At 46.3% G+C, this 26,344-nt stretch overlaps 1 protein-coding gene across 5 annotated transcripts in view; it reads left to right on the top strand.

Moving 5' to 3' along the window:
• The window catches only part of frem1a (Fras1 related extracellular matrix 1a), a 337,163-nt gene extending 321,723 nt beyond the window's left edge, over positions 1-15,440 (top strand). For all 5 annotated transcript variants that reach the window (XM_067983690.1, XM_067983689.1, XM_067983688.1 and 2 more), the window contains 3 exons: positions 4,972-5,087; positions 5,835-5,920; positions 12,226-15,440. In XM_067983690.1, coding sequence (XP_067839791.1) covers positions 4,972-5,087; positions 5,835-5,920; positions 12,226-12,425 — 402 coding nt within the window. In that variant the 3' untranslated portion in view covers positions 12,426-15,440. The remainder of the gene's footprint in view (positions 1-4,971; positions 5,088-5,834; positions 5,921-12,225) is intronic.
• The last annotated feature ends 10,904 nt before the right edge of the window (positions 15,441-26,344 follow it).

Raw genomic sequence — 26,344 nt, 5'->3', positions numbered from 1 at the left:
CACAAATTGTTGAGGTTGGAAGGGCAGGTTGAGAAAGTGGCGAAAAAGGCATACGGGACTCTGGGCTTTATAAATAGAGACATAGAGCAAAAAGTATGGAATTCATGATGAACCTTAATAAAACACTGGTTCGGCCACAATTGAAGTTTTGTGTCCAGTTCTGGGCACCGCACTTTCGGAAAGATGTGAAGGCCTTAGAGAGGGTGCAGAAGATATTTACTAGAATGATTCCAGGGATATGGGGCTTTAGTTACTTGGATAGACTGGAGAAGCTGGGGTTGTTCTCCTTGGAACAGAGAAGATTGAGAGGAGATTTGATAGAGGTATTCCTATCTTTAGCCAGAGGTCCCGAGTGGATGATCCATCTCGGCCTCCTCCCGATATCCCCACCATCACAGTAGCCAGTCTTCAGCCAATTCGATTCACTCCACGTGATATCAAGAAATGGCTGAGTGCACTGGATATAGCAAAGGCTATGGGCCCGACAACATCCCAGCTGCAGTGCTGAAGCCTTGTGCTCCAGAACTAGCTGCACCTCGAGCCAAGCTGTTCCAGTACAGCTGCAACACTGGCATCACCCGACAATGTGGAAAATTGCCCAGGTATGTCCTGTCCACAAAAAGCAGGACAAATCCAATCCGGCCAGTTACCGCCCCATCAGTCTACTCTCAATCATCAGCAAAGTGATGGAAGGTGTCGTCAACAGTGCTATCAAGCGGCACTTACTCACCAATAAGCTGCTCACCGATGCTCAGTTTAGGTTCCGCCAGGACCACTCGGCTCCAGACCTCATTACAGCCTTGGTCCAATCATGGACAAAAGAGCTGAATTCCAGAGGTGAGGTGAAAGTGACTGCCCTTGACATCAAGGCAGCATTTGACCGAGTATGGCACCAAGGAGCCCTAGTAAAATTGAAGTCAATGGGAATCAGGGGGAAAACTCTCCAGTGGCTGGAGTCATACCTAGCGCAAAGGAAGATGGTAGTAGTTGTTGGAGGCCAATCACCTCAGCCCCAGGACATTGCTGCAGGAGTTCCTCAAGGCAGCGTCCTAGGCCCAACCATCTTCAGCTGCTTCATCAATGACCTTCCCTCCATCATAAGGTCAGAAATGGGGATGTTCGCTGATGATTGCACAGTGTTCAGTTCCATTCGCAACCCCTCAAATAATGAAGCAGTCTGAGTCCGCATGCAGCAAGACCTGGACAACATCCAGGCTTGGGCTCATAAGTGGCAAGTAACATTCGCGCCAGATAAGTGCCAGGCAATGACCATCTCCAACATCGCCGAATCCCCCACCATCAACATCCTGGGGGTCACCATTGACCAGAAACTTAACTGGACCAGCCATATAAATACTGTGGCTACAAGAGCAGGTCAGAGGCTGGGTATTCTGCAGCGAGTGACTCATCTCCTGACTCCCCAAAGCCTTTCCACCATCTACAAGGCACAAGTCAGGAATGTGATGGAATACTCTCCACTTGCTTGGATGAGTGCAGCTCCAACAACACTCAAGAAGCTCGATACCATCCAAGATAAAGCAGCCCGCTTGATTGGCACCCCATCCACCACCCTAAACATTCACTCCCTTCACCACCGGCGCACTGTGGCTGCAGTGTGCACCATCCACAGGATGCACTGCAGCAACTCGCCAAGGCTTCTTCGACAGCACCTCCCAAACCCGCAACCTCTACCACCTAGAAGGACAAGAGCAGCAGGCACATGGGAACAACACCACCTGCACGTTCCCCTCCAAGTCACACACCATCCCGACTTGGAAATATATCGCCGTTCCTTCATTGTCGCTGGAATAAAATCCTGGAACTCCCTTCCTAACAGCACTGTGGGAGAACCTTCACCACACGGACTGCAGCGGTTCAAGAAGGCGGCTCACCACCACCTTCTCAAGGGCAATTAGGGATAGACAATAAATGCTGGCCTCGCCAGCGACGCCCACATCCCATGAACGAATAAAAAAAAATTCCAAATCATGAAGGGATAGAGAGAAACTGTTCCCATTGGCGGAAGGGTCAAGAACCAGAGGACTTAGATTTAAGGTGATTGGCAAAAGAACCAAAGGTGACATGAGGAAAAACTTTTTTACACAACGAGTGGTTAGGATCTGGAATGCACTGCCCGAGGGGATGGTGGAGGCAGATTCAATCATGGCCTTCAAAAGGGAACTGGATAAGTACTCATAAAGGAAAAAAATTGCAGGGCTACGGGAATGAGGCGGGGGAGTGGGACTAGCTGGATTGCTCTTGCATAGAGCCAGCGTGGACTCGATGGGCCGAATGGCCTCCTTCTGTGCTGTAACCTTTCTATGATTCTATGATATCCTCTCCACTAGTTGGTGGTCTATAGAATACACCCAGTAGTGTCATGGCGCCTCTATTGTTTCTCAACTCTAACCAAATAGATTCTGTCTTTGACCTCCTCTCTCTCCAGCATTGCAATATTCTCCTTAATCAATACTGCCCCCCCCCTCCTTTTTTTCCTTCCCTATCTTTCCTGATCACCTTGTATCCAGGAATATTTAGAACCCTGTCCTGCCCTTTTTTGAGCCAGGTCTCCGTTATCAGCACGACATCGTATTCCCATGTGGCTATTTGCGCCTACATCTCACCAACCTTATTTTCCACACTTCATGCTTTTACACAAATGCACTTTAAAGCTATCTTTGACCTTCTCGTATTCTCTCTCAGTCTGATCCCACGTAATACTGCACTATTTCTTACTCTAGTGCTATCTGTCTCTCCCAATCCTTGTGCAGCTTGTTTCTCCTTTCTAATGCTACATCCTGGTGCCCATCCCCCTGCCAAATTAGTTTAAACCCTCCCCCACAGCACTAGAGGACATTGGTCCCAGCTCTGTTGAGGTGCAAACCATCTGTCTTGAACAGGTCCCTTCTGCCCCAGTACTGGTCCCAATACCCTAAAAATCTGAAGCCCTCCCACTTGCACCGTGTTGCTTGCCGGGCATTACCCTGCCTTATCTTCCTATTTCTGTACTCACTGGGGGTAATCCAGAGATTGCTACCTTTGAGGTTCTGCTTTTTAACTTCCTCCCCAGCACCTGAAACTCTGACCGCAGGACCTCATCCCTTTCCTTTCCTATGTTTTTGGAACCCACATGGACCATGACTCTGGCTGTTCCCCTTCCCCCCGCAGAATGTTCTGCACCCTCTCCGTGATGTCAGGTAAGATGGCTCACTGATGTTGGGAAGCATGGCGTGTTCTGTATTTTGTATTAATACACAAAGTTAAATTGTACTGATTGAAATAAGTGAATTTTATAAGAACTGTTGCTCTATATGTTGATGTGTTGTGAAATAAAGCAGCTGATTTGTCCTGATCTTGTCTCACCAAGTGTTTTATTTTGGTCACCTTCAGAGAAATTGAGAAATTACAAGTGCGAAAGTCATGAATATCCACTTCAGATCACAAGACTTTATTATTGTTACACTCTTAGAGTACACTATCGTATAGTTAGATTGGGCAGTATGGACACACCCCTAAATGTAAGAAGCACTGTACTGAAAGAATATCGAAGGCAAGACCTGCATTTGTAACGCCACACTGGTACTTTGCGGGGGCTCTTGAGGTTGGAGCTGAGGCATGTTGGAATAAAGGAAAGGGAGTTTTACTGAGGAATTACATTCTGAACTCCATTAGCAGGTTGCAGTGGATTGGAGCACATCTCACTGGTGGATATGATTCCATAATTTTCCCACTGGTGGGTGTGTTTCCATAATTTTCCCACATAATTTCAACACACTGATCCGTATGGATGCTGACAATTCCTCTAATAGATCCACATCAAAAAACAAAGGCAAGCTGCTCGTGTAGGCAGTCTCTAACTTCGCTTTAAATTGTTAAAAATTACATTAACTGGAAGTGACTCAGTCTATCATTAGATTATTTATTTATTTTAAAATTGGAATAAATAAATAAACTAAATATTTCTCCCGAGAGCTCCAAAGCCCATTTTATAAGCAGTCTATAATAAACGATAGTGTGAAGCTCTTTAGATTAGTAATTTTCCTGCCAATGTCTGCATCCTGCCCAGTTTTCCTTTTATTTGTCGGAATCCCAATATATCTGGGAGTGTGTTACTGCCAGTGGCGCCTTGATTTTCCCTTGAGTAGTGGTGATAATAATGGACTGTGACCAAACTTCCTGTTTGCTTCCTTGCTGCAGGGGGAAGGGGGTGGTTACACCCAGACATTCAAGAAGGGAGTGTGGTCCTGCAGTAAGGTTGTCAGTACTTCTGATCTCGAATCCAATTTCGTACTTGCATGGTTGCTGCTTTGCTTGACAGGGAACACTGCTGCTGGTCATATCACTAATGGTATCAATTCTCCCAGTTACAGTATATCTGTCCCAGTATTGCAGTGGTGTTACAGGAGCCATAAGCCCATCAAGCCTGTGAAGTTGAGTGATATCTGATCTGGGAGCACTTGGTGCTTTCACTAGTCACAGAGATGGAAATGTATCAACAACAACAACTTGCATTTATATAGCGTCTTTAATGCAGTAAAACATCCCAAAGCGCTTCACAGGCGCATTATCAAATAAAATTTGACACTGAGCCACATGAGTTATTAGGACTGGTCAAAGAGGTAGGTTTTATGGGGCATCTTAAAGAGAAGAGAGAGGCAGAGAGATTTAGGGAGGGAATTCCAGAGCTTAGCGCCTACGTCATTCTCAATCCTCTCATTACTCCCTTCCAGGAACACCAAATTTGCAACTAAACTCTCACCATCCCCACCCTTTCACCAATTTGACATAGGCACTTGAGGGTGCTTTCACAAGTCAATATATTAAACAGGAATGTTATTGTCTTCCTGCAGTAGATTTGACTTTGTGGAGCAGTATTCCATGAACTGATGAACTGATATCAGAGTACAGAGCATAGACCTCTCGTGCACCAAAAGAATTAATATGTACAAGCAATTTTTTTTTTAATTTCAGGAGATAAGTGCCAAAAAATGCCCTCCTGGGTGGACTTACCATGACAATCATTGCTATTATCTGAACACTGAACACAAGGCAACCTGGACTGGAGCAGCTCGAGCCTGCAAGGAAATGTAAGACTTAATGTGAATGGTTATTAATTCATATTAGTTTAATTGTATTATTTGGATAATTATGTTCAGCAGAAATTAGCACTCGATAGAATTATTTGAACTAAAATGGACCATTGAGGGTTTATTTGAAAAGTACTAATTTGGACCACTGCATCTCAGGATCACTTTGAAATTGAGAAATAGCAGTGTATTTGCATACGCCCATTTATCTCATCACTTCTTTAATTTTCTACTATTGAGATGGGCAGTGGAAGAGCGGCCGAGACACAGCAGCAAAAGTGGCAGATTCAATCCAAAAAGGCCTGTGCCTCAAAAACCTGCTGAGCTTGTGAACTATTTCTGCATGTTCTAAGTTGCAGTCTACAGCTATAGAGATCTGGAAAAAGAAACAATACCTGAATTTTACTTCATGGAATAGCTTTTGCTGATGACCAGCTCCAGGAGTGATGGTCCCAGTGTTAGTAAATCAATTCCCAACCTAAAGCAAAGTGATACATTTGTGTACCACCTGGTATCTGATTCCACTCCCTTCACTGCTAGGTATCAGTGGTAAAAGTAACCAGCCATCTAGTTCTCATCTTTTACTGCCATCACTGGAGCCAAGGCCAGTTAAAAGCTGGTGTCATTCCAATCAATGTAACCAGAACCAAATTTCCTGGTTTGAATTTTAATGCATAGTTAATGTTCGGGTGAGGACTTCCATCTGAGCCTTAAATCAAAGAACAAAATGTTCCACTGTCTCCACAGGCATCATGGCAACCTTGTGAGTATCGTCTCAAAAGAGGACATGGAGTGGCTGTGGGACTTCAGTGGAAGGCGCCCCTTCTGGATTGGTACGTGTATTCCTTTTCTGAGTGAAATTGGCAATTTGTGGATGTTAATGTGCTATAATTTTGTGTATGAATCATGAGTTCATATTTTCTCATCACCAGCTAACTGAGATAAGGAATTGTTGAAAGGTTATAAATGACATGGGTTCATGGCTGCACTATTTTACTGTCTGCTGGAGCATCTGGACTACACTGACTGGTCCAATGATTAAAATCAATCACATAGTCAATCCCATTCCTCCATTCCCCCCCCCCTCACCATCCCCCCCCCGCAATTCAATCTTCAGTTAAGAAACTGGAGGGGTACGAATGTTAATTACAGGGGGGATGGAGCAATGATGTCATGGGCGATGAGATGGCAACATCATGCTTCCTGATGCTAACTTATTCATTTCTATTTTAGTTTTTTTATAACAAATGAAATAGAAAAAACCCTTTAACTATGAAAGACCTGGATTCTTCCTCACTGCCGTTGGAGTTGTGGGGAACCAGGAGAGCCCCTTCATATTTTCAGGGCTAACATGTTCTACCGCCAATATGGCAGCGTACCAGTAAAGTTTTCAGATCAGGATGTGCCTGGTTGCTCTAGGAACTGGGCCTACCAGAAGATTCCCCAGTGCGGTAATAACAGACTTTTATCACAGAAGGAGGCCATTCAGCCCATCGTGTCAGTGCCAGCCGAGAACGAGCTATCCAGCTTAATCCCACTTTCCAGCACTTGGTCCGTAGCCCTGTAGGTTATGGCACTTCAAAGTACTTTTTAAATGAGTTGAGGGTTTCTGCCTCTACCACCCTTTCAGACAGTGAGTTCCAGACCCCCACCACCCTCTGGGTGAAAATATTTCTCCTCAGCTCCCCTCTAATCCTTCTACCAATTACTTTAAATCTTTGCCCCCTGGTCATTGACCCCTCTGCTAAGAGAAACAGGTCCTCTCTATCCACTCTATCTAGTCCCCTCATAATTTTATACACTTCAATTAAATCTCCCCTCAGCCTCCTTAGTTTCAAAGAAAGCAACCCCAACTTATCCAATCTTTTCTCATAGCTAAAATTCTCCAGCCCTGGCAACAACCTCGTAAATCTCCTCTGTACCCTCTCTAGTGCAATTCCATCTTTCCTGTAATGTGGTGACCAGAACTGTACGCAGTACTCAAGCTGTGGCCTTTTTTTATTATTCGTTCATGAGATGTGGGCGTCACTGTCAAGGCCAGCATTTATTGCCCTTGAGAAGGTGGTGGTGAGCCGCCTCCTTGAACCGCTGCAGTCCGTGTGGTGAAGGATCTCCCACAGTGCTGCTAGGTAGGATTTTGACCCAGCGACGATGAAGGAACGGCGATATATTTCCAAGTCGGGATGGTGTGTGACTTGGAGGGGAACGTGCAGGTGGTGTTGTTCCCATGTGCCTGCTGCTCTTGTCCTTCTAGGTGGTAGAGGTCGCGGGTTTGGGAGATGCTGTCGAAGAAGCCTTGGCGAGTTGCTGCAGTGCATCCTGTGGATGGTGCACACTGAAGCCACAGTGCGCCGGTGCTGAAGGGAGTGAATGTTTAGGGTGGTGGATGGGGTGCCAATCAAGCGGGCTGCTTTGTCCTGGATGGTGTCACGCTTCTTGAGTGTTGTTGGAGCTGCACTCATCCAGGCAAGTGGAGAATATTCCATCACACTCCTGACTTGTGCCTTGTAAATGGTGGAAAGGCTTTGGGGAGTCAGGAGTTGAGTAACTTGCCATAGAATACCCATCCTCTGACCTGCTCTTGTAGCCACAATATTTATATGGCTGGTCCAGTTAAGTTTCTGGTCAATGGTGACCCCCAGGATGTTGATGGGGGATTCGGCGATGAATATCAAGGGGAGGTGGTTAGACTCTCTCTTGTTGAAGATGGTCATTGCCTGGCACTTATCTGGCACGAATGTTACTTGCCACTTATGAGCCCAAGCCTGGATGTTGTCCAGGTCTTGCTGCATGCGGGCACGGACTGCTTCATTATCTGAGGGGTTGCGAATGGAACTGAACACTGCAATCATCAACGAACATCCCCATTTCTGACCGTGTGATGGAGGGAAGGTCATTGATGAAGCAGCTGAAGATGGTTGGGCCCAGGACACTGCCCTGAGGAACTCCTGCAGTAATGCCCTGGGGCTGAGATGATTGGCCTCCAACAACCACGACCATCTTCCTTTGTGTTAGCTATGACTCCAGCCACTGGAGAGTTTTCCCCCTGATTCCCATTGACTTCAATTTTACTAGGGTTCCTTGGTGCCACACTCGGTCAAATGCTGCCTTGATGTCAAGGGCAGTCACTCTCACCTCACCTCTGGAATTCAGCTCTTTTATCCATGTTTGGACCAAGGCTGTAATGAGGTCTGGAGTCGAGTGGTCCTGGCGGAACCCAAACTGAGAACAAAAGCACAGACAATAACCAAAACCAATTTTTACATTCCATGAATTCCAGCAAAGGCTGGATATATCACAGTAGTGGTGTAACACAGGCCTCATTCCAACATGGACCAGAGTTCTTTCAATATGTCTGCCACGCTAACGCACACAACAACAACCTATAGTTGCCAACAGTCCTTGTTTTGAACAAACGTCACACAGACCAATTTTCATAAAAAGTAGACTGAAACAGACTTCTTTGGAGCAGAGGAGGATGAGCTTCTCATAGATTGATGGACTACTAAGCTGCCATTTCCAGTTACTGCCTACCAGAGACTTCATGTGTCTCTGTGACCAACAACTACCGTGACACATCATTAAACCCTGATACGGTTTCTGTGGGGACGGACGGGGGGATTAAATTGTTAAAAATATGAAACTCGTCCCCCAACCCACTGTAAATGTGACTATTTCCGTTTTAACCGCAGCGGGTTTGGGTTGGCCGAATAACCCGCTCTGGAGAGGCGGGTCAGTAATTCAAATATGTTAGTGAGGCTGTTCCTCAGATTTTGGCATCCATTTGAATTTACCGGCTGCGAGCTGGGTTTCCCAGGGGTCAGGAAAGTCAGCAGCTAAAGTGAGGCAGATTCAGCAGGAGTGCTTCTCCTGGCCGAACCCCCCAACCCCCCGCGATCGGCCGAACCCCCCACCCCCCCGCGATCGGCCGAACCCCCCACCCCCCCGCGATCGGCCGAACCCCCCACCCCCCCGCGATCGGCCGAACCCCCCACCCCCCCCCGCGATCGGCCGAACCCCCCACCCCCCGCGATCGGCCGAACCCCCCACCCCCCCGCGATCGGCCGAACCCCCCACCCCCCGCGATCGGCCGAACCCCCCACCCCCCGCGATCGGCCGAACCCCCCACCCCCCCCGCGATCGGCCGAACCCCCCACCCCCCCGCGATCGGCCGAACCCCCCACCCCCCCGCCATCGGCCGAACCCCCCACCCCCCGCGATCGGCCGAACCCCCACCCCCCGCGATCGGCCGAACCCTCCGGCCCCCGCGATCGGCCGAACCCCCCACCCCCCGCGATCGGCCGAACCCCCCACCCCCCCGCGATCGGCCGAACCCCCCACCCCCCCCCGCGATCGGCCGAACCCCCCACCCCACTCAGCGATCGGCCGAACCCCCCACCCCCCGCGATCGGCCAACCCCACCCCCCGCGATCGGCCGAACCCCCCACCCCCCGCGATCGGCCGAACCCCCCACCCCCCGCGATCGGCCGAACCCCCTCCACCCCATGATTGGACAAACCTTCCCACGCCGGCGATCGGTCGGCCCCCCCTCGCCCTACGATTGGACGACTCCACCACCACCCCCAACCCCTGGCGATCAACCGACCCCCATCCCCATGATCAGCTGACCCACCCTCACCGTTCTAGGCCAACACACCCCCCCCCCCCGTGATCTCTATCTCCTCCCCCCCTCCCCCAACATTCTCTATCTCACCCCCACCCATGATCTCTCTCCCCCACACCACAGTCTCTCTCTTTTCCCCACCCAGGGATCTCTCCTTCCCGCCTTCTGAGCAGCCCCCCCACCCCGATCCCCGATGTTCACAATTGCTGGGGACTGTCTACCGCAGGCTTTCCCTCCCAATAACCTGCCAGCCTTCAATCTGGCCGGCTGCCGCACAGATAATGGAGTAAAAAAATTCTAATGAGGTCCTGCCGTTAAATTTGTCAGGACCTCCGCCCTCCCAGGATTTCTGGGTTTCCCAGCCACTGATACGCGGCTCCGTCCCTGCCTCTCCGTAAATATTGGGACCACTCTGTATGTTGCTCCTTTTTTGTATGAGGCCAGTGTTTGAATTTATGTGGTAAGGTATTGTTCCAGCAAAAGGCAGTTTAATTGTCCTTTGCAAGAACAGTGATAGGTAAACGTAAAATGATTATTCTAGAAGATTAAACTATTTGTTCAGGTGACATTGATAGCCTACTTGAGTTTCACTCTCATAGTTTACTCTGTCTTCATGACCCATCAATATTTACTACATTACACAAGCATCAATTATCCTATCATTTATTCTGAAATCTAACTTATACATCACTCACATGATACCTGACATTCACCTGACGAAGGAGAAAGCCTCCGAAAGCTTGTGATTTTCAAATAAAACAGTTGGACTATAACCTGGTGTTGTAAGATTCTTTACATTTGTCAACCCCAGTCCATCACCGGCATCTCCACATCATCTCCACATCATTATTATTAATAAAGCCCAGGATCCCTTATGCATTTTTAACAGCCTTCTCAACTTGTCCTGCCACCTTCAATGATTTATGTACGTGCACCCCCAGGTCTCTCTGTTCCTGCACCCACTTTAAAATTGTACCATTTAGTTTATATTGCCTCTCCTCATTCTACCTACCAAAGTGCATCACTTCGCACTTGCTGCGTTAAATTTCATCTGCCATCTGTCTGCCCATTTCACCAGTCTGCCTACGTCCTCCTGAAGCCTGTTACTATTCTCCACATTGTTTACTACATTTCTGAGTTTCATGTCATCTGCAAACTTTAAAATTATTACCCAAGTCCAGGTCATTAATATATATCAAAAAGAGCAGTGGTCCTGATACTGACCCTGGGGAACACCACTGTATACTTCCCTTCAGTCTGAAAAACAACCATTCACCATTACCTTCTGCTTTCTGTCCATTAGCCAATTTTGTATCCATGCTGCCATTGTCCCTTTAAGCCCATGGGCTTTAATTTTGCTGACATGTCTATTTCCTGGTAGTTTATCAAATGCCTTTGAAAGTCCATATACACATCAACCCTCTCCGTTACTTCATTAAAGAACTCAATCAAGTTCACCAAACACAATTTTCCTTTAACAAATCCGTGCTGATTTTCATTTATTGGCCCATACTTTCCAAGTGCCAATTCATTTTGTCCCAGATTCTTGTCTCTAAAAGTTTCCCCACCCCTAACGTTAGGCTGTCTGGCCTGTAATTGCCGGGTTTATCCCTCCCCTTTTTTGAACGGGGTGTAACATTCACAATCCTCCAGTCCTCCGACACCGTCCCCATATTTAAGGAGGATTGGATGATTGTGGCCAGAGCCTCCATAATTTCCAACCCTACTTCCCTCAGTAATCTAGGATGCATCCCATCTGGACCGGGTGACTTTTCTACTTTGAGTACTGCCAATCTTTTAAGTACCTCCTCTCTATCTATTTTTATCCTATCCAATATCGCGATTACCTCCTCCTTTACTGTTACAATGGCAGCATCCTCTTCTCCAGTGAAGACTGATGTGAAGTATTCATTTAGTACCTCAGCCATGCCGTCTGCCTCCACAAGAAGATCTCCTTTTTTGTCCCTAATCGGTCCCACCCTACTTTTGACTACTCTTTTACTATTTATATTTTTATAAAAGACTTTTGGGTTCTCTTTTATGTTAGCCGCTAATCTATTCTCATACTCTCTCTTTGCCCCTCCATTCCCTTTTTTAGATCTCCTCTGTACTTTCTGTACTCATCCTGGTCCTCTGCTGTATTATGATCCAAAAACACTATAAAAATGTTGAAGTCCAATGTAGTAAAAAGTAATTTAATCTTGAAGCAGCAACTTTGATCACAGGCCTTTAATCAGGACTGTGAGTTGTACATTTCTGTTAAATCCTTTTGAAGCTGTTTGTCAGCTTTTCCAAGTTTTGTAGTTTAGTGCGTGTGACAGTCACTACAGTTCAAAAGCAATTCATTGCATGAAGCATTTTGAGACATTTTGACAATGTGATAAACCTCTAAATAAATGTATTTCTTTCATTAAATGTTTAGAATTTATTAATTTAATAGAAATAGGTCTATCAGGAGCTGTACAATCTGTAAACTATCCACAGTGAGTTGCTTGTTTTCCTTCAAACTCTCAGGCCTCAACGATAGGATCAGTCCAGGCAGATGGGATTGGGCAGGAGGAGAACATGTGTCCTTCACAAATTGGAAGCGAGGCCCTCCTCCTGCTTCGAGGAAGAAAGGCAAGAACTGCGTCCTAGTGAGGAGAAGAGGAAAGTGGCAGGTGAAAAATTGCAAGCGGGGCAAGCCACATTACTACATGTGCTCCGTTCATTAATAAATACAAAAATATTCACATTGAGGTCAATGTGTACATATTGTAGTGCTGTAATATTTATTTACAATATTTATTTACAATATACACTTCTAATGTTTTTTTTGCCCACTCTTTCTGGTCACTGCATGGATTTTGTGAGGCTGTGGCAGAACAAGGCAGTGGGTTTCTGCAATTAGATGGGAGGGATTTAGATAGTCATAACTAACCATAATGCAATAAACTGTGAACCTCACAGCAATCATTGACAGTTTGAAGGTTTTGTAAATCAAATGTGACATTTAACAGGACAACATATTAAATATTTGTCAATGTTCAAACACATTTTTATACTCATTTAGGTAAGATGAACTTAAGTTTCTAAAATAAAGAATAGAACTGTCATGGATCGTGAAAGGCACTGTCTTTTGTGAAGAATGTCTGGCAATTTTTTTTTGGTTTGCCAAGTAATGAGGTGACACAATTTGCATCAAAACATCAGTGCATCACAAAAACACTGAGTTGCTTCCTGTGATAAGAAAGACATGGCTTTTTTAACAGATTCATTTTTTTTAAAATGGGTAATTTGCATGCAGTGGACAGTTTTCATTTCTACGTTAATGTTTTGGGAAAGACCTACGATATGTAATGAGCTGATCCTACTAGTGTGTCTCTGAGTTGTGAGCTAAGGATAGATTCTCATTGCATGTCATCATGATTGTGGCCGCGAGATTGTGGGATCGATTTTCATTTTCACTGCCTGGGCTCTAATCTGGTGAAGTGGATCAGTCGCACACCATTGATTTCAATGAGTTCTATAGCGGGTGGGCGATCCGCCCCACCACTCAGGTGGTAAGGACCTAAATTTACCCCGGTAGCTTCCTTTTGTTCCCCCTCCATCTCACCCAATAATGATTGCATTCAGACCTCCCTTGAGGAGTGATCGCTCATGATACAGCACAGATGGCAAGTTACTTCCTTCATGTGGTTTTAAAGTAAAGTACCAGCCATATTATTTTCTTAGAATAGATTTATTCAACCACTGACCGAAATATCTTTTTCTTAATCATGATCACTAATGTTTCACCCTTCAACAACAACAACTTGCATTTATATAGTGCCTTTACCGTAGTAAAACATCCCAAGGCGCTTCACAGGAGCGTTATCATACAACATTTGACACCAAGCCACATAAGGAGATATTAGGACAGGTGCTTGGTCACAGAGGTAAGATTTAAGGAGCGCCTTAAAACAGGGTAGAGAGGCAGAGAGGGTCAGGGAGGGAATTCCAAAGCTGAAGGCACGGTCGCCGATGGTGAAGCGACCAAAATTGGGGATGCGCAAGAGGCCAGAATTGGAGGAGGGCAGAGATCTCAGTGGGTTATAGGAACAGGAGTAGGCCATTTGGCCCCTCGAGCCTGTGCTGCCATTCAATGAGATCATGGCTGATCTGTGACCTAACTCCATGCACCCATCTTAGCCCCATATCCCTTAATACCTTTGGTTAACAAAATCTATCAATCAGATTTAAAATTAACAGTTGAGTTAGCATCAACTGCCGTTTGCAGAAGAGAGTTCCAAACTTCTACCACTCTTTGTGTGTAGAAGTGATTCATAACTTCACTCCTGAAAGTCCTGGCTCTAATTTTTAGGCTATGTCCCCTAGTCCTAGACTCCCCAACCAGTGGAAATAGTTTCTCTCTATCTACCCTATCAGTTCCCCTATAGGGCTGGAGGAGGTTACAGAGATAGGGAGGGGTGAGGCCATGCAGGGATTTGAAAACAAGGATGGGAATTTTAAAATCATCCACAGAAAAGTCTATAATTCTATTGTCATTTAACAACCAAGCCATATTTAATGCTGTCTGGCGCATCACTAAAGAGAAGTATTACAGCTTCAGTCCCCTGGGCCAGGGAAGTGAAAATTCAGGGAGGCCTGCCATTCCGAATTGCTATTCTGTGATTCCTACAGGAATCTTCCATGAACGTGGATGTTGATGATGGAGTGTGGAGAACAGGCTGTTCTATCAAAACTGCCCTCTTCACACAGGAAAGTGGCCACATGGGCGAGGTAATCGAGACCATATGATTGTCTGTGGAACTGTGAGTGTCAGAAGCAGTTGTTTTTCGGACTGGAGGGAGGTGTACAGTGGTGTTCCCCAGGGGTCAGTGCTGGGACCACTGCTTTTCTTAATATATATTAATGATTTGGACTTGGGTGTACAGGGCACAATTTCCCAATTTGCAGATGACACAAAACTTGGAAGTGTAGTAAACAGTGAGGAGGATAGTGATAGATTTCAAGAGGATATAGACAGGCTGGCGGCATGGGTGGACACATGGCAGATGAAATTAAACTCAGAAAAATGCGAAGTGATACATTTTGGTAGGAAGAACGAGGAGAGGCAATATAAACTAGAGGGCACAATTCTAAAAGGGGTACAGGAACAGAGAGATCTGGGCGTATATGTGCACAAATCATTGAAGGTGGTAGGGCAGGTTGAGAAAGTGGTTAAAAAAGCATATGGGATTCTGGGCTTTATAAATAGAGGCATAGAGTACAAAAGTATGGAAGTCATGATGAATCTTTATAAAACAACTGGAGTATTGTGTCCAGTTCTGGGCACCGCACTTTAGGAAAGATGTGAAGGTTTCAGAGAGAGTGCAGAGGAGATTTACAGGAATGATTCCAGGGACGATGGACTTTAGTTATGTGGATAGACTGGAGAAGCTGGGATTGTTTTCCTTGGAACAGAGACGGTTATGAGGCGATTTGATAGAGGTATTCAAAATCATGAAGGGTCTCGGCAGAATAGATAGATAGAGAGAAACTGTTCCCATTGGCGGAAGGGTCAAGAACCAGAGGGCACAGATTTAAGAGGGCAAAAGAACCAAAGGTGACATGAGGAAAAACTTTTTTATATAGCGAGTGGTTATGATCTGGAATGAACTGCCCGAGGGGGTGGTGGAGGCAGATTCAATCATGGCCTTCAAAAGGGAACTGGATAAGTACTTGAAGGGAAAAAATTTTCAGGGCCACGGGGATAGGGTGGGGGAGTGGAACTAGCTGGATTGCTCTTGCATAGAGCCGGCACGGACTCAATGGGCCGAATGGCCTCCTTCCGTGCTGTAACCTTTCTATGATTCTATGATACAGTACAAGAAAAGGAAAGGAAATTGGGGTTAAAAAAGAAACACTTTCAACCTGCTTGACATTGAATTTCTTTGTGCATTTCTTTAAAGTAAATAGTATCATAGTAGGTACAGCACAGGAGGAGGCCATTCGGCCCCTAGTGTCTGTGCTGGCTCTTTGAAAGAGCTATCCAATTAATCCCATTCCCTTGCTCTTTCCCCATAGCCCTGTAATTTTTTTCCCTTTAAGCATTTATCCAATTCCTTTTTGAAAGTTGCTGTTGAATCTGCTTCCATCACCATCCTCATATCTAAAGGCTCTAAAATTAGTTATCATCCTGGCCGCCACCTCTGCACCATTCCAGAGCCTCGGTATCCTTCACCATGTGTGGGGATCAAAATTGGACACAGTATTCTTTTTAAGTGTTGACATATCAGAGTGTTATAAAGCCTAAGTACAGTTCACCATTTCATGCTTAGTGGTCCTCGTAATACAACTTTATGTTTTCTCTACAGCCGCCTCACACTGCTTGTGTATCTTTAATGAGTTATCAACTACTACCCCCAGGTCTGTTTCTTGATCTGCCACTAACGGTTATCCCTGTTATGATACAAACATACCTCGTGATTCCCAACCCCAAATGCATGAAACTGCTTTTGTCCACATTAAAGGACATCTGCTACACACAGGCTCATTCCTCCAACCCGTCACAATCAGCCTACAGCCTACTGGGACCAATAATTCAGCCGATACAATGCACTAGTTGCACTGTGCACAAATGATCTTGTGACAAAAATGAAGCAGTTCTATCTTGTTTTAACTTTGTAGTGGATCTTTAAATTAAATAGTCACAAACAGCTTAAAGAAAAACTTACCAACTATCAGAATCTTATCCCAAGCTTAACTTCACATAATTGTTGAAAGTTTCATCAGTTGTCGCCAAGGCTTAAGGAAGAAGCCAAGCAACTTTCAAACACAGACTGTGATTTGTTCAGTTATATGTTCCACAGGCAGTATTTTTTGAATGTGGTCAACAGATATTGAAATCCAGAAGGTTCCAGTAGCTCTTTTTGGGGATATTTAAGGATCTCTCCCTATGCTTTGCACTATCCCTTTGGGCTCACTCCTCACAATGAGGTGGACTGATCGGGTCAAGTGAGTTGTAGGCCTCAGGCCTCCACACCATATCTTCTCGGGTGAGAACGCTTGATTTTCTACTTTCTCCCTTTCCCCTTATTCATATATATATCTCCAAATCTAGAAGAACAACTTTTTTATCAGTGAAAAAATGTAAAAGAATAGGTTGTTGTTGCTTATGTCTGGTACTAGACACCAGAGGGGTGATTCCACAACCTGGCACTCACAGCAGGGGGCACCGTTCAAAGGTAATGCATCTTGGGAAGTTGTAGGCGTGCAGCTCATTATGTTTTGTCTATTCATTTTAATGGACAGAAAGCCATGGGCTGTCTGAGCGTGATTTCTTGATAATGGACTCGCTGCAAGCTCCGGGCTACAATGGAGTGCCAGATCACGGAATCACGCCTCGCATTTAAAGGGGAGGTTTAATGAGCAGCACTCATTGGAGGTAAATTGGCTTCTTGTATTGTGTAATACAACAGCACCTATATGATGCATATAATGATTCTAATTACATTTCAGCACATTGCATATTGCACCCTCCCAGGTCGCAAACCTGCATCAGGGTCCAAATTTAGGACCGAGATGAGGAGAAATTTCTTCACTCGGAGGGTTGTGAATCTTTAGAATTTTCTACCCCAGAGGGCTGTGGATGCTCAGTTGTTGAGTATATTCAAAACTGAGATCAATAGATTTTTGGACATTAAAGGAATCAAGGGATATGGGGATCGGGGGTGGAAAGTGGAGTTGAGGTAGAAGATCAGCCATGATCTTGTCGAATGGTGGAGCAGGATGAGGGGCGTTTGGCCTACTCCTGCTCCTATTTCTTATGTTCTAAATATATATTGTAAGTGGATGTAATCATATACTTAAGAATTAATCTTATATATAACTAAGCTATATTTTGAACCTAAAAATAAACTTGTTGTATTCGCTGAACTTGAAACTCTGAAGCTGAGAAATGTTCAACATGTCATACCATTCCATATATTTCTGATTTCTAAGCTACTAGCACCTAAAAATCAAGCTATATTAGTCAAATACATGTTTAACAGTTAATGTAAACCACCCATAAGAACAAGGAAACATAATGGTGAGGCTACCCAGTTATTTTGTTTCAACCTAACCAGAACTTTGGTATGAATAGAAAATGAATAGCACACCAGGCAGCATTTAAAATGAAGATCCATTAACAATTCAGGTGGTTCTCTTCATTAGATATTGTTCTGACAATGGTTAACATTTAGGGCAGGACCCTCTCATGAAAGGAAGTAAGGGGTAGATTTTTGTCTTTACTGCCTGCTTGAGAAGAGCATAAATAGGAAAATTTGTTGATAACAGAACCCAATTGATTTTTATTCCATTTCAGATAATGGAAAGCAAAATCACGCTGGTTCTGTAACATTTGTATGATTCCCCTCCCTCGACTGAATTTCCCTCTGCGCTCTGCTCAATGCTTAACAACCAGATAGTAAAGATGGAAATATACCCTGGACTGTTGTGTTGTTATGATCTGGAATGCACTGCCTGAAAGGGCGGTGGAAGCAGATTCAATAATAACTTTCAAAAGGGAATTGGATAAATATTTGAAAAGGAAAAATTTGCTGGGAGTGGGGAGTGGGATTAATTAGATAACTCTTTCAAAGAGCTGGCACAGGCACAATGGGCCAAATGGCCACCTCCTGTGCCATATGATTCTATGAACTGTGTACTCCTAGCAGTTTGTGGGGGGGCTTTAGGTTTGCAGGATTTGAGGTTTTCCCATTAAATGCACTGTGGGTGATTGCCAATGAAGGAAACCCATACTTCAGGAACTCATTTTGTGCAGATATAAATACACACAAACAATTTGACTAATGTGTTAGGTACTGTGATTTGCAATTGACTGGTGGAGTGTTGGTGTATTCTCAAAGACTTCCTGTATTTGGCATCAAGTTGTGACACATTCCCATCCCATCAATAGCCGGGGCTGGTGCTAAAAGTAGAGTCCACTCCACAGTTACTATATAGGCATTATCGATGGGACAGGAAAAGATTCCTGAAGCTGTTTTTTGAGAATACCTATTCTGTGACTTCAATGCGTGCGTATGTTCTACTGTTACCAGTCTCCACTTTTTACAAACAAAATGGTGCTAATCTGTCCCCTTATGCCGATGAGTCTATGTTCATATTTGACTGTTTTAATTTTAATATTTCCCTGTTTTCTATCAGCTACATTTAAATAAAATTTTAATGAATTTTAGTGTCCTGTGGTAATGTAGCATTGTTGAATCTGTCACTAACCATTTTTAGGGGCATTTAGGGTTGTGGGTAGGGCTACTTGCATTAAAATGGCCTTTCACTCTGGGTCGGATTGCCTACTCTGGAGGTATTCCTGGTTTGATCACGTGACGTGACAGCTGTAAATGTTATTGCATTTCCCTTACAGTTGAGTATCTTTGCTCATGGTTTCACACCAGCAGCTGTTGTGAGAGTAGTTCCGTGAACCAGGAGGCCACCCACGAACAGGCGAAGAGGGGAAACCGAAGATGGGGGGAGAGATACGCGGGGGGAAAGCCAGAAGTGGGAGGAACATTGATTCCAACAGTAACTAAAAGAAACTCACTGAAATTGCACCGATAACCAATGGTAAACACTCAGAATGTGCTCATAACCAACAGTATGCAATTACTCACTGACAGTCTATATGTAACTGGTAGTAATAGGTGTTACGCCCCAAGATCCTACTTGTAAGCAGTAGTAACTGGTTGATACAAAGGAAGGTGGAGGCCAATCATCTCAGCCCCAGGACATTGCTGCAGGAGTTCCTCAGGGCAGTGTCCCAGGCCCAACCATCTTCAGCTGCTTCATCAATGACCTTCCCTCCATCATAAGGTCAGAAGTGGGGATGATAACTGCTGATTGCACAGTGTTCAGTTCCATTCCTCAGATAATGAAGCAGTCTGTGCCCGCATGCAGCAAGACCTGAGCTAATGAGTGGCAAGTAACATTCGCACCAGACAAATGCCAGGCAATGACCGTGTCCAACAGGAGAGAGTCTAACCACCTCCCCTTGACATTCAACGGCATTTCCATTGCCGAATCAGAAATCATCCAGGCTTGGGCTGATAAGTGGCAAGTAACATTCGAGCCAGACAAGTGCCAGGCAATGACCATCTCCAACAAGAGAGAGTCTAACCACCTCCCCTTGACATTCAACGGCATTACCATCGCCGAATCCCCCACCATCAACATCCTGGGGGTCACCATTGACCAGAAACTTAACTGGACCAGCCATATAAATACTGTGGCTACAAGAACAGGTCAGAGGCTAGGTATTCTGCGGCGAGTGACTCACCTCCTGACTCCCCAAAGCCTTTGCACCATCTACAAGGCACAAATCAGGAGTGTGATGGAATACTCTCCACCTGCCTGGATGAGTGCAGCTTCAACAACACTCAAGAAGCTCGACACCATCCAGGACAAAGCAGCCCGCTTGATTGGCACCCCATCCACCACCCTAAACATTCACTCCCTTCACCACCGGCGCACAGTGGCTGCAGTGTGTACCATCCACAGGATGCACTGCAGCAACTCGCCAAGGCTTCTTCAACAGCATCTCCAAAACCCGCGACCTCTTCCACCTTGAAGGACAAGAGCAGCAGGTACATGGGAACAACACCACCTGCACGTTCCCCTCCAAGTCACACACCATCCCGACTTGGAAATATATCGCCGTTCCTTCATCGTCGCTGGGTCAAAATCCTGGAACTCCCTTCCTAACAGCAATGTGGGAGAACCTTCACCACACAGATTGCAGCGGGTCTAGAAAGCGGCTCACCACCACCTTCTCAAGGGCAATTAGGGATGGGCAATAAATGCCGGCCTCGCCAGCGATGCCCACATCCCATGAATGAATTAAACAAACTGTGGCTGCAGTGTGTACCATCCACAACACTGCAGCCAAGGCTTCTTCGACAGCACCTCCCAAACCCGTGACTCTACCACCTAGAAGAACAAAGAGCAGCAGGTACATGGGAACAACACCACCTGCACGTTCCCCTCCAAGTCACACACCATCCTGCCTTGGAAATCTATCGCCGTTCCTTCATCGTTGCTGGGTCAAAATCCAGGAACTCCCTTCCTAACAGCACTGAGGGAGAACCGTCACCACACGGACTGCAGCGGTTCAAGAAGGAGGCTCACCACCACCTTCTCAAGGGCAATTGGCGATGAGTAATAAATGCTGGCCTCGCCAGCGACGCCCACATCCCATGAACGAATAAAAAAAATAACTTGCTGATATTCATCCTGATATTCTTCTGAACCTACAGCCAGAATCCCCCTGCACTGCACAGGCTCACCAGTCGATGCCACTTTTAACAGGCCCCATTTCTCCCTACCTCCTTGGATTCTGGCTTGGTCTCAGGTTCTGTGTGAAGGTGATAACTCTGAACTGGGTGCCTGGACGTCACACATCAAAACAGACCGACCTGAACCAAACCGAGAAATCACACAAAAGGCAGCGGGCTCGGCGTATGGGGCATTTCTCACAGGTCATATCGTCTTAAACTCAGCTGAACACCAACATTTCAAAACCACTCCCTGGGCTCGGACTCAATAAAAGAGAGCTTTCATAGAATGATAGAAATTACAGCATATACATTAATGACCTGGATTTGGGTATACAGGGTACAATTTCAAAGTTTCCAGATGAAAGGAGATCTTCCTGTGGAGGCAGAGGGCATGGCTGAGGTACTAAATGAATACTTCGTATCAGTCTTCACTGGAGAAGAGAATGTTTCCTGTGTAGCAGTAAAGGAGGAGGTAGCAGCGATATTGAATAGGATAAAATAGATAAAGAGGAGGTAATTCAAAGATTGGCAGTTCTCAAAGTAGAAAAGTCACCCAGTCCAGATGGGATACATCCTAGGTTACTGAAGGAAGTAAAGGAAATTGCAGAGGCTCTGGCCACAATCTTCCATGGAGATGGCACCAGAGGACTGGAGGATTGCAAATGTCACACCCCTGTTCAAAAAAGGGGAGAGGGATAAACCCGGCAATTACAGGCCAGTCAGCCTAACGTCGGTGGTGGAGAAACTTTTAGAGACAATAATCCAGGACAAAATAAATTGGCGCTTGGAAAAGTCTGGGCTAATAAATGAAAGTCAGCACGGATTTGTTAAAGGCAAATTGTGTTTGACTAACTTGATTGAATTCTTTGATGAAGTAATGGAGAGGGTTGATGAGGGTAGTGCGGTTGATGTTGTGTATATGGACTTTCAAAATGTATATGATAAAGTACGACATAATAGACTTGTTAGCGAAATTAAAGCCCATGGGATTAAAGGGACAGTGGCAGCGTGGATACAAAATTGGCTAGGGGACAGAAAGCAGAGAGTAGTGGTGAATGGTTGTTTTTCAGACTGGAGGGAAGTATACAGTGGTGTCCCCCAGGGGTCAGTATTAGGACCACTGCTCTTTTTGATATATATTAATGACCTGGACTTGGGTATAGAGTTTGCAGATGACACGAAACTCGGAAATGTAGTAAATAATATGGAGGATAGTAACAGACTTCAGGAGGACATAGACAGACTGGTGAAATGGGCAGACACATGGCAGATGAAGTGATACATTTTGGTAGGAAGGAGAGGCAATATAAACTAAATGGTACAATTTTAAAGGGAGTGCCAACAGAGAGACCTGGGGGTGCACATACACAAATCTTTGAAGGTGGCAGGACAAGTGGAGACGGCTGTTAAAAAAGCATATGGGATCCTGGGCTTTATTAATAGAGGCATAGAGTACAAAAGCAAGGATGTTATGCTAATCCTTTATAAAACACTGGTTAGGCCTCAGCTGGAGTATTGTGTTCAATTCTGGGCACCACACTTTAGGAAAGATGTCAAGGCCTTAGAGAGGGTGGAGAAGAGATTTACGAGAATAGTGCCAGGGATGAGGGACTTCAGTTACGTGGAGAGACTGGAGAAGCTGGGATTGTTCTCCTTCGAGCAGAGAAGGTTAAGAGGAGATTTGATGGTAATGTTGTGAATGATTTTGATGTGGAGATGCCGGTGATGGACTGGGGTTGACAAATGTAAGGAATCTTACAACACCAGGTTATAGTCCAACAGTTTTATTTGAAAATCACAAGCTTTTGGAGGCTGTCTCCTTCGTCAGGTGAAGTGTGGAATTCCTTGAAGGTTACAGCATATATAGTCAGAGAACAATGCCTGGTGATTACAGATAATCTTTCCAACTGCCCGTTGTCAAGGCAATCAAAGTGTTCAGACAGAGAGACATTACATACAGGACCACCGAATATACAAAAGGCCAGAACAAAAGACAGAGAGAGAGAGAGAAACATCCGAAAGGAAGAGAAAGAGAGAGAATGACCCGTTGTATTAAAAGCAGATAACTTTTTTCGCTGGTGGGGTTACGTGTAGCGTGACATGAACCCAAGATCCCGGTTGAGGCCGTCCTCATGGGTGCGGAACTTGGCTATCAATTTCTGCTCGACGATTTTGCGTTGTCGTGTGTCTCGAAGGCCGCCTTGGAGAACGCTTACCCAAAGATCGGTGGCTGAATGTCCTTGACTGCTGAAGTGTTCCCCGACTGGGAGGGAACCCTCCTGTCTGGTGATTGTTGCGCGGTGTCCGTTCATCCGTTGTCGCAGTGTCTGCATGGTCTCCCCAATGTACCATGCTCTGGGGCATCCTTTCCTGCAACATATGAGGTAGACAACGTTGGTCGAGTCGCAGGAGTATGAACCATGTACCTGGTGGGTGGTGTCCTCTCGTGTGATGGTGGTATCTGTGTCGTTGAGAAACTACGCCATGTTCTCCGCAGCCTTCAACATGTCATCGATGACGACGAACACCTCGCTAAGGCCATCCCCACACTTCCACTACTCGCCTTCAAACAGCCACCCAACCTCAAACAGACCATCGTTCGCAGCAAATTACCCAGCTTTCAGGAGAACAACGTCCACGACACCACACAACCCTGCCATGATGTTATCAAATGGTGGAGCAGGCACGAGGGGCTGAATGGCCTACTCCTGTTCCTATATTCCTAAATATTTATTCCATTTCCTTTTAAATGATGTTCTGATCTCTGCCTCAATAGCCACTTGTGGTGAAGCATCCCATAGTCTATTAGCTTTCAGTTGAAAAACTTTCCTTCTCCCTTCCCTCTTGGTTCTTCCAGTGAGAATCATGTCTTCATCACCTTGTCCTCTATTCGCCCACCAGTGGAAACAACCTTTCACCATTTACCCGCAGTAAAGTCCCCAGGTTTCATTCACCCCTTTACTGGCTGCTCCTCTATTGGTGCTGCTCCCATCATCACATTGCCCCTGTCTGAGCTCTGCAGGAAATGCTAGGCCCAATGCCCACCCCAGTCTCCCTCTCTTCCCCCTGAGTCCCCACCCTGCCTCCATTCGCCTGAGCCCTCATCCCCCACACCACTCCCCAGCTCCATCTCTCTATCTCCCCCCACCCCCTAGATTCCCGAAACTAGCCAATCAATTTTTTCGGTCACCCCTAAGTTCTCTGCGGCGGTAGGAAGGTAGGTTTGTCACTGAGTGTCACCACGTGCTGAGGTTCTACCTGTCCCTGGTGTTGTGAAGGATGGGCCTGGCCACGCTGCCATGGAATGCTCCATCCAGTTGGACCGTTCCGCCCCACCTGTCCTTCATAGAAAAGCTTGTGCAGAAAAACACCTTTGACCACAAGTCGATCAGGAAGTGGTCCGCACGTAACGTCCTCGAGACCCTGCGGGAAAAGGAGATGGTGGATCCTGTCGTTTGGTTCCCCGAGCAGACTGTCAATGTCATTTGGCTCTCAAACAAGCACCAAGACCTAGCTTGGCTGGTGGTGAGAAGGGTCCTTCCCGTCAGATCCTTCATGCACTCCCGGACTCTCAGCGCCACCGTGCGCTGTCCCCGAGGAGGCTGCTGTGGAGACGAGACCGTCACCCATCTCCTTCTGGAATGTAACTTTGCAAAGAAGGTTTGGAGAGAGATGCAGTGGCATCTGCCCAGGTTCCTCCCGAGCAGCTCCGTAACACAGGACTCTGTGCTCTACGGACTGTTCCGGGGGACGCACACCGAGACAATCATTAACTACTGCTGGAGGACCATCAACTCGGTGAAAGACGGCCTTTGGTCGGCCCGAAACTTGCTGGTGTTCCAGTGCACGGAGCTGTCCTCGACCGAGTGCTGCAGACTGGCACATTCCAAGGTCCAGGACTACGTCCTGAGGGACGCACTGAAACCGCAAAGAGTCTTGGGGAAAGGCCACTGTTGAGAGCCCTCCCGCCATTGTACACTGAGGGGCTGGAATCAGGGAAAGACCCCCTCGGGCAGAATGTAAAATATAAATGAATGAAATGAAATGTAATGTACCTTTAATACATCTGTAATCAATAAATTGTATTGATTGTAATGCAATGAGGCACCCTGGAGTGTCATGAACTGTAATTATCATGTACAATGTGTAACTGTATTGTTTGAATCATATTTGAACTGTACTTTATGTATCCTGCAAATTGTATAATCTGCATTGTCTACATTTGAAATGTGATATGGCAACTACTGTATGTATTGTTACAAATTTTTATGAATAAAGTATATTTTTGAAACAAAAAAGAAACACTCTGATCCAGGGATACGATTGCCTACGTGCAGGACAGGGGGGTGAACACCTGCCTCATCAGCCTGGACCAGGAGAAGGCCATCGACAGAATATCCCACACAAACATGACGGACGTGCTCTCCAAAATGGGTTTTGGGGAGGGAATCCGTGATTGGATCCGACAACTCCACGCGGACATCCATAACACAGTCCTAATCAATGGATGGGAGTCAGAGAGCCTCCCAATCAGATCTGGAGTCAGGTGACGGTCTCGTCTCCACAGCAGCCTCCTCGGGGACAGCGCACGGTGGCGCTGAGAGTCCGGGAGTCAGGAAGGACGCAGGTATCAGAGGGGTGACGATCCCAGGCAGCGGAGGCTCTCAGGTTAAGGCCTCCCTGTACATGGATGACGTCACCGTCTTCTGCTCCGACCAGCAGTCAGTCCACACACTGATCGGCATTGGCGACCGTATCGAGCTGGCCTCGGGGGCCAGGGTGAACCGAAATAGAAGCAAAGGCCATGTACTTTGGCAGGTGGGAGACCTGATCCTTTGCCCCCTTCACTGTCAGGTCCGACTACCTGAAGGTGTGGGGATCTGGTTCGGAGGGGCCCTGGCCTGCACAAAGAACAGGAAGGAATGGATTGCCAAGGCCAAACAGATGCTTGGTATGTGGATGGGGCGATCCCTCTCCATAACCGGCAGGAACCTGGTGATAAGGTGTGAGGTACTCGCGGTGTTGTCTACGTGGCCAGGGTCTGGCCCATTCCCCACAACTCCACCATCACAGCCACCCAAGCCATCTTCCACGTTGGAGGTCCAAAGTAGAACGCGTCTGCAGGACCACCATGTACAAGACCCCAGAAAAAGGGGGGACGAGCATCCCCAACGCCGCTCTGATCCTAATGGCCACCTTTGTGTGTGGCTGCCTCAAGATATGTGTAGGGAAAGTCCTGGTATGCAAACACCAAGTGTCACTACATGCTGGGTTTCTACCTGTCCAACATACTAAGAAGGCTGGGTCTGGCCACACTGGCCGAGCAGGCGCAGGACATC

The sequence above is a fragment of the Heptranchias perlo genome, chromosome 4 (genome assembly GCF_035084215.1).
Source record: "Heptranchias perlo isolate sHepPer1 chromosome 4, sHepPer1.hap1, whole genome shotgun sequence".
In the NCBI taxonomy this organism is placed as follows: domain Eukaryota; kingdom Metazoa; phylum Chordata; class Chondrichthyes; order Hexanchiformes; family Hexanchidae; genus Heptranchias; species Heptranchias perlo.
This window is presented reverse-complemented; position numbering and strand designations above follow the sequence as displayed.